Genomic DNA, 15496 nt, shown 5'->3' with positions numbered 1-15496 from the left:
CCAAAAAACCGTGAGGGTTGAGGTATAGTCAGGATCTTTCTCCTTACCTTAATAAAAATAAAAAATAAAAAAATTTACCCAACCCTCTTGATAAGTCAAAATTCCCATAATTTGCACCTTGTTTCATGCCAACCAAAACTTTATGCAAATCTTAGGAATCGTTGACACCGCTATGGTTTGTTTTTTGATTTGTTGTTTTTCAAAATCATATATATCGTATAATGAATAAAAAATTAGTCAAACTTACTAACATCATTATAATTTTAAAAACTGATAATAGAAAAATAAAAACACATTTTTTATTATATTCTATTTTTAATTTTTGTTTTAAAAAAAAATAATGCCAAACAAACCCTTAAAAATACAAAGTACATATTCCGCAACCAAACAACACCTAAATCAAGCAGGTCCACAATCAGAAATTGAGAAGTTACTGCGTGGCAGATTTTGGTCCTTCCAAAGAATCCAAACCAAAAACATCATTTTGCTCAAATTCCACTGATTACTGAAAACTCTTTCATACATAAAAATCTTTTCATCATCTTTTCTTATCCGCCATTTTTACTTCAACTTGAAGTGAGCAAAAAAGCCATTAAAGCTTAAAAAATGAGAGCTGCAATTGCTAATCTTCAACAGCTTAATTTTGATTACAGGGGTGGTAATATTATCAGTTCTACTGCACCATCTCTAACCTTTGTTCCTCCTGTTAATTCTTCTCATCATTCTGTTTCCAGAGGTTTGTAATTTTAATTTTTGTTCGTTTTGGTATGATATGAATTTTAAATTTTAAATTTTAAATTTTTGGACTGCCCCTAATCTCAATTTTTTGTATTTTCTTTTTGTAATTGATTATAATAGCTAATGACATGATTATTGAAAATGGTGTGTGTGTGTGTTTTTCTGTTTTAGAAATTCATCAAAAAATCTTGTGTGTATGTGTTTTTGTATTATGATGTTTAACAGTTTACAGTTCAGTTCAATAACTGAATTACCCCAGATTATTATTATGAATTTCATATTGTATTGTTTCAGTTACAAATATAAACTTTGTTCTCAAAAATTGGCAACCAGAATAGTACCCCCAAATCATGCTGGATATATTTGAATTGAGTATAGAAGAATAATTAATAGTACATATATAGCTAAGATGGTAAGATTTTGAAGTAATTTATTGATTTGGGTGTTATATTTTGTGTTAGTTGGAATTACTTCTCAAATATGGAGCAAAAAGGATTCAAGTTTGAAAAAGATGTGGTGCAACAAGAAATTGGGTTCTGGTAGATATGTGGTTACAAGATGCAGTGGTACTTCCAGCTCCAATGATACTATGGAACAATCTTCTGGTCAAGCTAAGGCAAGTGTATACCAAAAATACTTTTTATATAACACTTAATTTTATTTGTGATAGCTTCTATGGGTTTTGCTAAATGTAGCCTTTAGTGAATTAAATTTTTCAATATGGTACTAAGTTGGAAAGTTTAAATAGAACGCACGCGTTGTTTGGCTTGTTTAGTGTTTAGTATTAAGGGTGGGATTAGCTCATTCCAACTTTTACTTATAGCCAGGGTGATAAGTTGGCATGGAAATTGAAACACAAAAAGGGAGGAACTTGAACCGTTGGTTTCCATCTTTACATGATTATTATGAAATTGAGATGTAAATTTTGCGAAGAGAAAAGTAATAGATTAAGAGGGAAATCATTTACATTACTTGCTTAATGGGTTTAAAGAGATTTGTGGCGTGTTTGGAATTCTGCATTATGGTTGCTGTCCCTTTATGTTTCCCATCTTGTTTAGTAGTTTGGCACTCTAGCTTAGCTGCCTACCTAGTACCTAGTACCTACTCTCCGTTAATCTTTAGTAGATATGAAATTTACATAAAATGATATTTGGAAGAATGGAGGGAATTTGTATCTTAGTGAAGGCTGTCTATATGCTTGTACCCTATAAGGAGAAAAGGGTAATCTTTAGAATGTTTTTTGATCATGGAATTTTTGGAGGAATTATAAGCCAAAGGTGGTCGGCCAACAGTAGTGACAAGAGTAGGTTACAAATGGAATTACATTACATGGACTTGACTACAAACATATGATTCTGTTATGTCCAATTAAAGCTGAGCTGAGCTGAGCTGACCTGAATTGTTTATGAGAGAAGAAAATTAGGAATTGAATTGAACTAAACTAAACTAAACTAAACTGATTGGAGTTTAACTGAACTGAAATTAAGTTGAAGAGAACGGGCTCTTAAGGATAAATACTGTAGTTGAGTGGTGTTACTGGGGTATGCCCAATTGCCCACTTATGCTTCAATGCAAGCGAGAACTGCCAATTAAACCTTAATGTTGTCTCTAGAATCGAATCACTACAAGCTTGTATGTCAGATTGCTAATAAGGAAGATTAAAATATGTAATTTACCTATCTGTTAGATAGATAGGATGATGTTGTTCCTAAAGATTTATATCCATTCATCTCCACCCACTCCAGCAATGTGTGGATAAATGTCCAAACTCAAGTGCTTTGTGTGCCTTACCCCTAATGGCTTGAGGAAAAATTGAAAAGAAATGGAGAAACAAAAAACTTTGGAGAAGATAAGAGTTATGTGGAGTATGCTATGCAAAATAACTAGTTATTGTCTGTGTTTCTTTATTTTGGGCATAGAGAAAGCCATTAAGGAACAATAAGGTTGCCAAGATTTGATCCCAAACTTTGATTACCACCCCAAGGCTATTACCAATTTGTCTCCATGATTATTTCTAGTTGAAACATCAAAACATCTAGAAGATTGGTTTACTGGATGGAATACCTCTCTCTCTCTCTCTCTCTGTCTCTCTTTCTTAAAATATAATTTTCTTACTAAAACTGTATAGACACATTCCAAATTATATGTCAAAGGGGTGTTGGAAATGAATTTTTATAGAATCAAGTATTAAATGTTGACCGGTACACCTTCATTTTGTCAGTGTTCAATATAATAAATAAATAAACACCTCACTTGTAATGTCATTTGATAGACGATGTACAGAGTACAAAACTACAAATACAACTGGTAAATAATACCTGAATTGTACACATACTCGAAACAATATATACATTTTGTTTTTGAACATATTATGTATCTACATATATTTATTTAGTACATAGTAGGAATTATAAATCTATGAGTAGTAGCTAGCAAGATTTCCTACCTCCAAGGCCGGACCAAGAACTGTAGAAGATTCTAAATAGGAGTGGCCCTACCACTTACTGTTACTCGCGTTATTATGTTTGGTTGTAGCCCCTCTTTTGCACCCACCCAAAACAAAAATATGAGTTTGGTCAAGAATAGAAATAATATGTATTTGAAAAAAGAATATTATAAGTGAAGAGGGCATCAATTTCAAGGCACTTTCACTTTGATTGAACATTGATAATAGTTACATGCCGAAATGTCTCACTTATCAATCACCAATGTTTTATAAGAATTGTTAGTGGCTTTCATGACATAAAGATCTACTTGTACCCCTACAGAATAAAATAATGGGGTCGAGAAGCCCTTTGGCATAAGGATGTCATCTCTTATGCATATAAGCTGACGTGTCTTGTCATATAATTTCGATCCGTTAAGTCCCAGGATTTTATTTCTAGGAGGCAGGAAACTTCAGTCTTGTTCAACTTCTTTCATGAAAGTTAGTTGGTTGCAATTCCATTTTCCCGGCTATGTGAGCTCCAGAAAACATGTTCAACGCTTGGGGGAGGGGGTTGTTTATGGAAGCAGAAGTTGTCCGATTCAATTGTTCAGAAAAAAATGTTGTTTGAGTTTATTATATTAACCATACCAACTGAATTTATGGTGTATCATCCCTAAGATTTGCTCTTCAACTGACGCCTTATTGATGAAAATGGTGCAACTATATGAGTGATGTTCGGCTTTGAGTATTGGGAATTTTCTCAATTAAGAAGTGGAAAGTTAATGGTATGAGTTAATGCATAAAGTTGACATAACCTATGTTGCAAGCCATAGTTTATCTAGGAGCTAAAGTTATCAGAGCTCCCTAAAACAATTTTTTATGCCCTTCATACTTATTTTCGGCTATTCGATTGAATACATTGCGTTGACATGCTCAATCACCAGGCACCTTTTGGATACACCAGGAAGGATGTGCTGCTGATTGGATTAGGAGTAACAGTTTTTGGAGTAGGATTGAAGAGCGGATTGGAGGTATCATAACCTATGATTGGTTTCTTAAATTTGGCATCTTTTTATTGTTGGTTTTGCACATTCTATACATTTATAGAATATGATCTAAAGCTCTATCTGATTTGCATATTCTCCACTAATAATTCAAGATCTCTATTGCATTAAAAGATATTTTGCTTAGAGGCCAAAGAAAGCAAAACCAATATATCTAGCTTTACCTCTTTGCGCATGTATTGTTGTATTATTCAGTTGTTAGCTTATGGTTTGTCTCACTGTGGTGTTCTGGCAGTTTGTTGGAGTTGATCCATTACAAGCAGGAAATGTTGTTCAGCTAGTGATAGTCTTAGGCATGACAGTTGGATGGATTTCAACATATATGTTTCGGGTTGCAAGTAAAGACATGACTTATGCTCATCAGTTGCGGGACTATGAGAGTAAAGTAATGGAGGTAGGCCATATCCCATATGTTATGTTTGTCTTTCTTATTTTGGTTGTCTGTTTTTGAAGAATGGACCAATCCTTCCAAGGCTGCCTACTAAATTTAATATCAACTTTGAAGTAAAATAAAAATAATCTCAATTTTGGATACCCCGTTTACAACATGATTCCTACGTTGCATATACTCTGTAATGAAAAAAATAAATAAGTCTCCTTTGGATCTGGTCACCTACTCACCTTATTTTGCAGCCTCTTCTCCGGCTTCAATCTTAGCTGAAATTTTGGATGATTCTATTATAGAATAAAGACCCCTCTGATATGCTGTAGAATCATGCAGAATCTTTAATTGTTGTGCTCTCAATCATCATCAGTCAAAATAAATACATAGTACCTGTCAAAAAAAAAAAAAAAAAAACGTAGTATATAAATTAGCATGTACCCTAAGGCCTAAGCATATCTTATTTCCTAAATCATAAGAAACCCCAAGACTAATACCCCTCTGATATGCCGCTAAGACTAAGGAAGCCTATGTTTAGACAAAACCAATAGGAATCTTATTTATCAATCCCAATTTATGAACAGACCAATTTGGAGACAGGAGAGAGGGTACCATAACATGGAAATATGGAATCTATCAGTCTCTCTTAAAAATCCAAGTTGGGATAAGTACCAACAAAATTTGAGATTAGCCATTTGAATTTTCCTAATATATTTAGTAATTCTCTAGTTCCTGTGTACATCTGTGATTCATTGAGATAACTAAATTCCAAACAAATATTTCAGACTAACATTTTTATCGTGAGGAAAGTTAGGTATCAGGCATTTAGAGAACACAGCGAGACAAATACTTGCCTATTATCTATGTCCCAGATTACTCTCATGTGGACAATCTCAGGCCTTGTAGAAGGAGAGGGGGGGGGGGGGGGGATTTGGTGATCAGATCGTATTCTAAAATTAAAAATATCTCGAGCATTTTGGGGTTGTTCTTGCTTTTTAGGATCCAATTGTAACTTATCATCTGTTTATGAAATCGACAGCCATTGACTTAATGACTTTCTTAATTATGTTCAATATACAACTCTACCACTGGCCTATATAACTGAATGTTTGAGAAGGATATGTATAGGACTATAGGTATTAGGTACCTCTACTGGACCTCTCTTTATCACCTACTTTCTTGGCAAGTTGATTAGCATTGATGTCTCAGATAAGCATCTCATCTCATTTTGGCTTACTCGTTATGTAATCCTTGTAACATACTAACAATCAAGTCTGATGTGATTTGTGTATGCTCCAGCAGTTTAGCTTCTTTTGTCAGACAAGATTAAAAGAATAAAAGACCAATTGATTAAACTCTTCTCTCGTCAGATTAGACTCGTTTGTTTTTACTTGAGATTCAAAAACTGGTCACAACTTGAATTTAATGCATATTTTACGAAGTTTATAGTTGGAACTTTGTTTGTTGGACCACTAATAACTGTGTTAATATTTCTTTTGCTCTGTACGAGCATTTCATAATCATTAATCCTCTGCATTTTACAGAAACGGTTGGAGGGTCTTACTGAAGCAGAACTTCAAGTTTTAATTGAGCAAGTTGAGGAAGAGAAAAGAGTTGCAGCCAACAGTGAGCAGGTTAATTAGCCAAAAACATGGTTTTCAATCAAAGTTACATATTTGTAATTGAGAAAAAAAAATGTGTATAGTATAGTGTATACAGGAGGCTTGTGGTTTCGGCCTATATAAGTTGTACTCAATCACATCTCCTGCTAAGTGCTAAGGCCTCGGTTTGTACATGATCAGTCAGGCTGTATCTTGTTCACATAACTGGTGTATTATGTAATCAGTTTAAACATAGGATATTGCTTGGAATAACTTGATTGCAGACTTTACAGAGTACAAAATCTTGGAATCTTATAAAAGATGTGAGATCAGTGTAAAAGATGAATTAGATAAGATCATAAGAATATCAGGGAAAGTGAATTAAGGATGTGGGAAGTTTTTCATCAATTTCCGTTCATAGCCAGTGTAGTAGAACGCCGTTGCTGTTGGTCATATCTTTGATGATATTAACTGTTATGACAGAAAAAGTATAAACTAAAACAACAAAATTCAGCTTTGACTAACTGATAAGTATTGGCATGTATAACACGAACTATAGCGTAGGTGTAAGGAACAAACGGGTGCACAGGCGCAATTAACATCATGCTCAAGAGTCAAGACTATAAAAATCTAGTGAACCTTAAATATATGAGAACATCAAAAAAAAAAAAAAAAAATTGAAGAAAATCAGATTAAGAAAATACGAGGACTTGACAAGAAATCTTCAATTTCCGCAATTAAACAATCACAAGAAAGCAAGGGAGATTGTGGAAGGCGACCATACACTTTTATTTATTTTATTATTAGATTCAACGAATGAACGAATGGATTAGTTCAAAAAAAATCCTTAGTCAATGTGTTATATGTATAAAATCATTGTTGCTTCCATCTCAATTAATTGCCACAATTTATTTTAATAATTCGTCCCAAGTTTATTACTCCATACAATATCACCTTTTTTATAATTTTTTCTAATCTAAATTTTAATCCTATGTCAAGAGAAATTTTGTATTTCTTCGTTTCTCAATATATACAACAAATCTAAAACATAAGAAAAACAACTGTACTCGATATAAGACTCTTGAGGAATGGGAAAAGGACAAGCGAATCACACCTGTAAAAACGACAATTAGCGAAAATCAAACCTATGATAAGGTGATAAGGTAAAACTCCTACCAGTTACATCATGTTTTTGCTTGATAGTATAAAATTAATTTTTGGCTCGTATGAAGTACTCCGTATAAGATATACTTGTATTAAGGGTCAATTTTAATTTACTGAAGTGAACTAAATTAAACTGAACTAAACAAAACTGAACTAGTTATGAGAGAAGGAAATTAAGAACTGAATTATAGTGAATTAAAATTAAGCTAAAGAGAATAGGTCCTAAAATGGAAGAAATATTACTCATATACGGAGTAAAATATTTAAGAAAAAACAAAGTGGAAAAGAAATTTGTATTTTTCTGACATGATGTGAAAGAAAGGCGGTGAAATAAAAGAGTAACGAGAATATTTGACCATAAATAAGGAGGTGCCACATAAGAGATATGAAAAATTCCGTTGGTAGTTGGATCAAGTTAAGCCGCTATAAAACAAACACGTTTTGTCGGGTTTTGATTTTGCCGCACACAATCTCACAAGTCGGTTATTTTTTGTTGATTTTCACATAAATTAATTAATTAAATAAATAAAATGAAAATTGAATGTATTGTATTGTATTGTATTGAATAGTACGAAACGTAAATACGTAATGTACAACGTATATAGGGTGTATGTTTGCTTTCTAAAAATTGAAGTTGTTGGATTTGGCAAAATTAGGACGGTGCCCAATTTTGGACCCTACCTAAGTTTGGATGCCATCATTATTTTTCTAAGACCATATATATAGCCTAAAGATAAGACAGAGTTGTATGGAATATAAAATTATCTAAGTAGGGTAATTAATTAAAGAATAATGCTATATGTAATTCTATGGCCCCAGATTGAGAGTAATGGGGTGTAAAAATTAAAGGGGAAATGATTATGGGCTTATATTATTTGTCTGGATTGAGATTAATTTTTTGGGCCCGTAAAAACACCTCAAATAAGGATAATATATTACCCACGCCCCCTTAGGATAAAAATTTACCGGTTAAAAAATTCTAACTTGCCTACTCCACTAGCCTGGTTTCTCTCTCCTCACAACCACATGCTTTCTCTTCTTTCCGGATTCTCTTTCTTCTTCTTGACTTCCTTCCATGGCCATCAAAATGCAATCTAAAGTCGAATTTGTTTTTAGATTTGGTATGCTTTATGATATTTTTTTCTTCACTATTTTTTTTTTCAGGAATTTCTTTAATAATTTGTAATTTCGATTTTCATTTTAATAATTTGGAATTTCGATTTTCATTTAGAGCCTATTCTCATTGGCTGAACTAAACTGAACTGAACTGAAAATAATTTGATGAGAACAGGGCCTTATTAAATATTTACTTCAATTTTTATGTTGATTATGGTTATAAAAAAATTATTCACTTGATTTTCAATCGGCAGATTATTTTAAATTTTTATTGCAATTTTTACCCTGATTTTCATTTTCTTCTTCTTTTTTTTTCCAAAGGACCTGATTCGTGCTTTTTTTTTTTTTCTTCTGACGAGAATTTTACTGTGATTTTTCAGATTATTATGTAACTTTACCATAAATTCAATCATCTAAGTTTTTAAAAAGTATTTTCATGTGATTTTGTTAATAAAATGGGTTAAAATAAAAATGTGATTAATCCGATCTGGTATGCTTTCATGATTTTATTGGGATTAATCATATGTCCCTATTAAAAAAATACCTTGTGCCAAACTTGTTGTAAACAAGTCCCCTTAATAGTTTCCCCTCGAAAATTACTACCCCCTAACAAATGCCCTCATTAATTATTAACCTCTAACTATTCCCTTAAATCTAGGCAAGCCCTAAGGGTTATATATAAATATTAAATATACTATTAAAAATTGTATAAAATTAGGAATTCATGACAAAAATACGCGTAAATCAGTGTAAGGCCCCGTTCACTTCACCTTATTTTTGCTGAACTGAAATTATTTTTACTGAAACAAAATTATATTTGCCGAACTTAAATTATTTTTACTGAACTTAAATTAATTTTACTGAACTGAAATTATTTTTGCTGAACTGAAATTATTTTTACAGATTTTCTATTATAATTCTTCTTTAAGATAACTGAATTTTACTGAACTGAACTTATTTTTACTGAATTGAAATTATTTTTACTTAATATTATTTTTTTAAGGTGAAGTGAACAGGGCCTAATTATAGTTTATATTAGCTTAGGCCCCGTGCTATGCACAATAAGTTCAATTTTTTTAAAAAAATTAATTGTATCTAACAAATAAAATTTGATACAACATACACATCAATATATTGAAAATTATGTTGTAATGATCTATATAAAAAGGCAAAGTAAACGATTAATACGAAGTATATAATATCATATTTTAGATAAAAAAAAATAGTTGTAAGGGTTACTCGGTCAGTGTTATAAGAGTTATTTTACTCTTTTACAAGCGGCTATATAGTGTAATATGCTAAAAAATTTAAGTGACGCTAAAGTAATTTCGTTAAAATCATTTATAATCATTTAAAATCATTTCGTTAAAGTAATTTCGTAAAATATAATAAAAGTCCTTTTAAAAGAAAAATAAAAAAGAGTTAGAATAATATTTTGGTAAATGTGTATAGAAGAATTAAGAACACTAAATTAAAAAAATATATATTTATTACAAAGATAATATGAAAGATTTGAAATAATATTATGGAGTATAATAGTTATATTATACAAATATTTGATCCAAAAAAAGATTTTTCCTAAAAAGAAAGGGAAATTTGGAGGGAAAAAACAGCACCAGGATGTGACATGTGTCACCCCGGTGTCTATTTAAGTATTAAGTTATTGATGATTATTGATTTTATTGAATTTTTAACTTTATACGATTTTCCAGTGTATATTTAATGTTTATATGTACCTCTAAGGGATATATGTATAGCATTTTCCTCAATTAAAAACGGAGGATGTATAAAACACTCTTACAAATCATCACAAACTAGTAGCTAAAATCAAGTAAAACACCCTAGAAACACATAAATTTACGTTCTTCATTAAAAATATGTCCACGACAACAGGCGAGAGAGCAGTATAAATTTTCGCGAAGTTTTATTGATACTGAGAATTGTACTCCGTACAATTTACATTATAATTTATCTAATTAGATAAAACTTCCATAATAAAACAAAAAAGCGTTGAAATAAAACAGGCCCAAATAGAAAAACCTATAACATCATACAATAAGTCTTGTATAAGGCGGGTGTAGGTTAATTTTATTGTAAAAAACTACAACGTTCAGTTAAGAGTAACTTTAACAATTTTTATGATAACTTTAACTCGTTAAAGCATAACTTTTAATTTGTCGTTGATTTCAATTTTATTTAATATACTAGTTTTGTGCCCCGTGCGATGCCCGGATTGTTTATTGAATTTTAAGATACATTTTTAATCTATATGTCAAATTTTAAAATGTATCATTGATACAAAATTAGTTAGGAATTGATGTATTTTTGTGACGATTTGTTATCTAGTAGGCATGTAATGACTAATACTAATGTTGGTGGAAATGTTCGATTTAATACATTAAAAAATAAAAAAAATAAATAAATAAAGTATCAAAAAATAAATAAAATAAAAAAAATGTTCAAAGCCCATTGGGTTGACCCGAACCCAAAACTTTGGGCAAGGGTTAAACATTTCTTGACTCGTAACATGAAGTGACCCAATCCGAGATGACTCGTGACCCGACCCTAATTGACAGGTCTACATAGTAATAAAATTTTATTAGATTGTGAAGTATATTATTTTAACCAATTAGTATATATTATAAATGGATGTTTTACGCTTGAGCTATTCCCTTCGCTCCAAAAATATTATGATATAAAAAATAAATTTATATGATAGTTTTTGAGAATTATAATCTAATAATTTTTTTGAATAAAATTATAATTCAATTTGTGCACCTGAAATATTGGTATTTAATCGAAAATAAAAATCTAAATTAACAATTCTATCCAAATAGAATTCTAAACTAACTTTTTTATCTTAGGAAGTCTATTTAAATCTATCCAATGTGGCGCGACACTTGGCAAAAAGTTGGAATGTCAAGTGTCGGCGTCTCGTGACCTGGCTAAAAGTTTAGCTTTATATATTAGTTATAGGATACTTTCTTATAGATTCATGATTATATACTATAAAAGCTATTATGATTAATTTAATACATTATAAGATTTTTATAAGATAAATTTATTATTAGAAAAATAATAACTTTTGTAGTATAAGGTCTTGTTCTGTTCACCTTATTTCCACTTATTTCAGGGTTAATAAGTTCAAATAAGGGTTAATATGTTCAGATAAGTTCAGATAAGATAAGTTCGGGAAAAATAAGTTGTGATAAGGGTTAATCAGGGCTACCCAAGTTTAATTTATAAGTTCTAATAAGGGCTAATAAGTTCATATAAGTTCAGATAAGATCAGATAAGTAAAAATCAGGTGAATAAAACGCACCCTAAATGGTAACTTGAAATGTTTTTGAGATAATTTAAACCCGTTTTACAATAAATTAATGTACACCCGCCTCCTTGGAGAATTATGAACACCATATGACGAATACTGTTTGTGAAATATGTACAGGTTAGATATAAACATATTTATATCATATTCCAACATTTACTAAGATAGGTTGAAGTATAATCATGATGATTAGTGGATTAGCCCATGTAGTCACGTACTCACGTTTGGGTTTCTCTCGGGTTGTACAAATTTTTACCTACACTCCTATGTAAGTAGCTTTATCTACACCTCCTTCTATTATAATGACGTTATCTTATAATTTTCGGATTCTGATTCACATATAAAATGTTCATATATATATATATATATATATATATATATATATATATATATATGGGAGGGATCCGATGAGTACGAGCTAAATTTAGAACATATGAGTAATAATTTAGAACATCTATGTGAGTAATAATTTAGAACATCTGATCTAAGAATTAGAACAAGTGATTAAAAGTTCATAAAATCTGTCTTATGAAATTTAGAACATATGAGTAAAATTTTGAACAACTGATTTAAGATTATTATGAACATGTGAATAAAAAATTGAACAATTGATATAAAATATAGAAAATGTGAGTAAAAAAATTAGAACATACGAGTATAAATTAGAACATACGCTTTAAAATCTAGAATAGATAATTAAAAATCTTAGAACACACGTTTAAAATTTAGAACATATAAGTTAAAATTTTGGAACAAGTTATTTAAAATTTATAACATCAAACTTAACTAATTTATGATTTTGAACATGTGAGTACTAAATTAGAACATTTGATTTAATTTAGAACAGCTGAGGAAAAGTTAGAACATCAGATTTAACATTTAGAACATACAAGTAAAAATTTAGAACATAAAGAGTGTTCTCACATTAGAAAAATTCTCACATAATATAGAAGGAGTTCTCACGAGAGCCTTCCTATATATAGGGGAGGGATCTGGTAAGAACCCCTCTTTATATAAGAACCCTTTCTTATGTAAGAACACCTTATGTTCTAAATTTTTTCCTATGTTCTAAATTTTTTTTCAGCTTGTGCTCTAAAGTTTTTTCCTATATTCTAAATTTTTTCTACTTATGTTCCAAATTATTTCCTAATCCGTATGTTCTAAATTTTTTTAAAGCTTATGTTCTAAATTTGTTCCTATGTTCTAAATTATTTTTTCCTATGTTCTAAATTATTTTTCAGCTTATGTTATAAATTTTTTCTTGTGCTATAAATTATTTTTTTAACTTATGTTCTAAATTATTTTTCTTATGTTCTAAATTTTTGATGTTACTAAAAGATCATTTTAGATGTTATATATATATATATATATATACACGACTTGTTATATTCAAACTATTATATTTTTTTTTTCATTTTTATTTGTAATCTTATTAATTTGTCTTATTCTTTAGTTAAATTAATAGACTTTGTTTAAAAAGATATCTTTCAATGTAGAATAAAATTAATTAAAACAATTATAATATTATTTTAAATTAATATATACTCATTGTTTTTTAAGCATAAAAAGAAACTCTTTTAACTTTTCAAATGTACACATGCTTAAGTTTAATAACAATTAAAAAAAAAAGTGATAATGATAAACTTCAAAAATATACATATCATATATATGTGTCTTACAAATTTGATTATTGTCTTTCAATCTATACATTTGAATCCATACATTTGCTATAAATAAAAGTATATTGATTCATCATCATCCTTGTCGTCATACGGTTGTACCCATTGTACTCTTATGATGCTTATGTATTTTCCTTTAATTTATGCATGTATTTTTCTCAATATATATATACATAATCGTCATCAACTTTTTTTTTTTTTTTTAATTTCATTATCCTATGTAATAAGATATCAAAATATTATGAAGGAAAATGTTAGTAATAATCAAAATACACTATAAACAAAACAGAGTAATTAAATAAACATTTACAAAACAAAATTGAACACATTGCCTGAAAATGAACATAGTTTAATATGAGAATGAACAAGTATTACAATCTATATGAACATCTTTCAACATAAAAATGAACTTATACCAAAAGTCCAATGAACATCTTCAATACGAAAATGAATAATTATAAAATTTAATTGAGCATTTTTTTTAATATAATAACAAATAAGTATTAAAAATTGAAACAAATATATCTCTCTTTATATGAGAATGAACAAGTATAAACTAAATGAATATGCTTTGATATAAAAATTAATATTGTATTAGATTGCAAATGAACATCTTTTAATATGAGAATGAACATGTAATGCAAAGAAAAAGAACATGTATCAAATTTAAATGAACATATGCTAATATGAAAATGATCATAAATGAACATGAATTCCATTTAAATTGATCTTTTTCCCCAACTAAAACGAACATTTAGGGTAGATTAAAATTTACTAGCCAAAATTTGTCATATAAAAATTTTTAGTGACAAAATAAATGATAATTGATGGTTAAATTTCATAAATCAAATTGATAATTTGTCTTTAGTTTTAGTTATTATAATTTGAATATATTTTTTTGGCAATCATAATTTGAATATTAATCCTTCTAAAACCTTAGGGAATTTTCCAAATCAGGTGTCTACAACAAATGAACATAAAGTCCATCTAAAATGAACATTTACGATAGATTAAATGTACTATCCAAAATTCACCGAATATGTTAAAATTATGGAAAATTATTATAACATAATTTAATAATTATTGTAAGAATCACTTCCATCAAAACTAAGCTATGAGAAATCACAAACTCTAATTGAAATTTCTCATTAGATATGTGAAGAATTCTAATGGTAATCTATTAATATATGAATGAACATATACTAATATATAAATGAATATTTACAATGTAATCAAACATTCATATATATATATATATATATATATATATATATATATATATATATATATCCAAAAAAAATTCCACTACGAACTAAATTTACATTTCTATAATCCTAAAAAATAGATTAAATTGTCCATTATATTAGGGGCAATTGAAGTGTATTTTTATTTTTTTTGTCCAGTAATTTTACAAGCTAATAACACACACGGACACACCACAAGTTCAATCAACTTAAAATAGATAATACCAAACATAATTCTACTATAATCATAAGAAATCATTATTATAATAAAAATTATAAGAATCATGAACTACTACAACTGAAATTTCATATTATTGGAGGATAAGGCAAATAAAAACTTAGGGTTAGCAATTTTTTTCTTCAAAAAAAAAAAACTTACAATTTGATTTTTGACCTTTTTTTTTTATGAATTTCCTTCGATTTTGTGATTTTATCTTTTAAATCTAATATTTTAATTGAGATATAAGCGAATTTTGATTTTTTTTTTCAAGAGAAATTTGAGAGATTTTGGTAGTTTAGGAGAGAGAAAGTAGAGTGAAAAGTGAGGAAAGTGGGTAAAATTCTAGGGGAGAGAAAATATAATAGTAATATTTCATTTTTTTTAGCATTTAATGAGAAAAGAGAAAAGGTGGTTTTTTTTTTTTTTTTCAACATTATATGTAGTAGTAGTAGTTACATGAAAAGGGAGAAAGAGGGGGGGGGGGGGGGGGGGGTAGCCGTGCAGGTATTACTACCTACAGTGGGGTGTAGGT

General features: G+C 29.3%; 1 protein-coding gene across 1 annotated transcript; it reads left to right on the top strand.

Moving 5' to 3' along the window:
• Positions 1–537: 537 nt before the first annotated feature.
• Positions 538–6501, top strand: LOC145580041 (uncharacterized). The gene is made up of 5 exons (XM_081637359.1): positions 538–736; positions 1200–1354; positions 4111–4197; positions 4466–4624; positions 6157–6501. The coding sequence occupies exons 1-5, from the start codon at positions 607–609 to the stop codon at positions 6253–6255; spliced, it is 630 nt and encodes a 209-aa protein (XP_081493485.1). The 5' UTR covers positions 538–606; the 3' UTR covers positions 6256–6501.
• The last annotated feature ends 8995 nt before the right edge of the window (positions 6502–15496 follow it).

Source organism: Chenopodium album, chromosome 14 (genome assembly GCF_948465745.1).
Source record: "Chenopodium album chromosome 14, dcCheAlbu1.1, whole genome shotgun sequence".
In the NCBI taxonomy this organism is placed as follows: Eukaryota; Viridiplantae; Streptophyta; class Magnoliopsida; order Caryophyllales; family Amaranthaceae; genus Chenopodium; species Chenopodium album.
The sequence above is the reverse complement of the archived record's forward strand: the minus strand, read 5'-3'. Positions and strand labels throughout refer to the sequence as shown.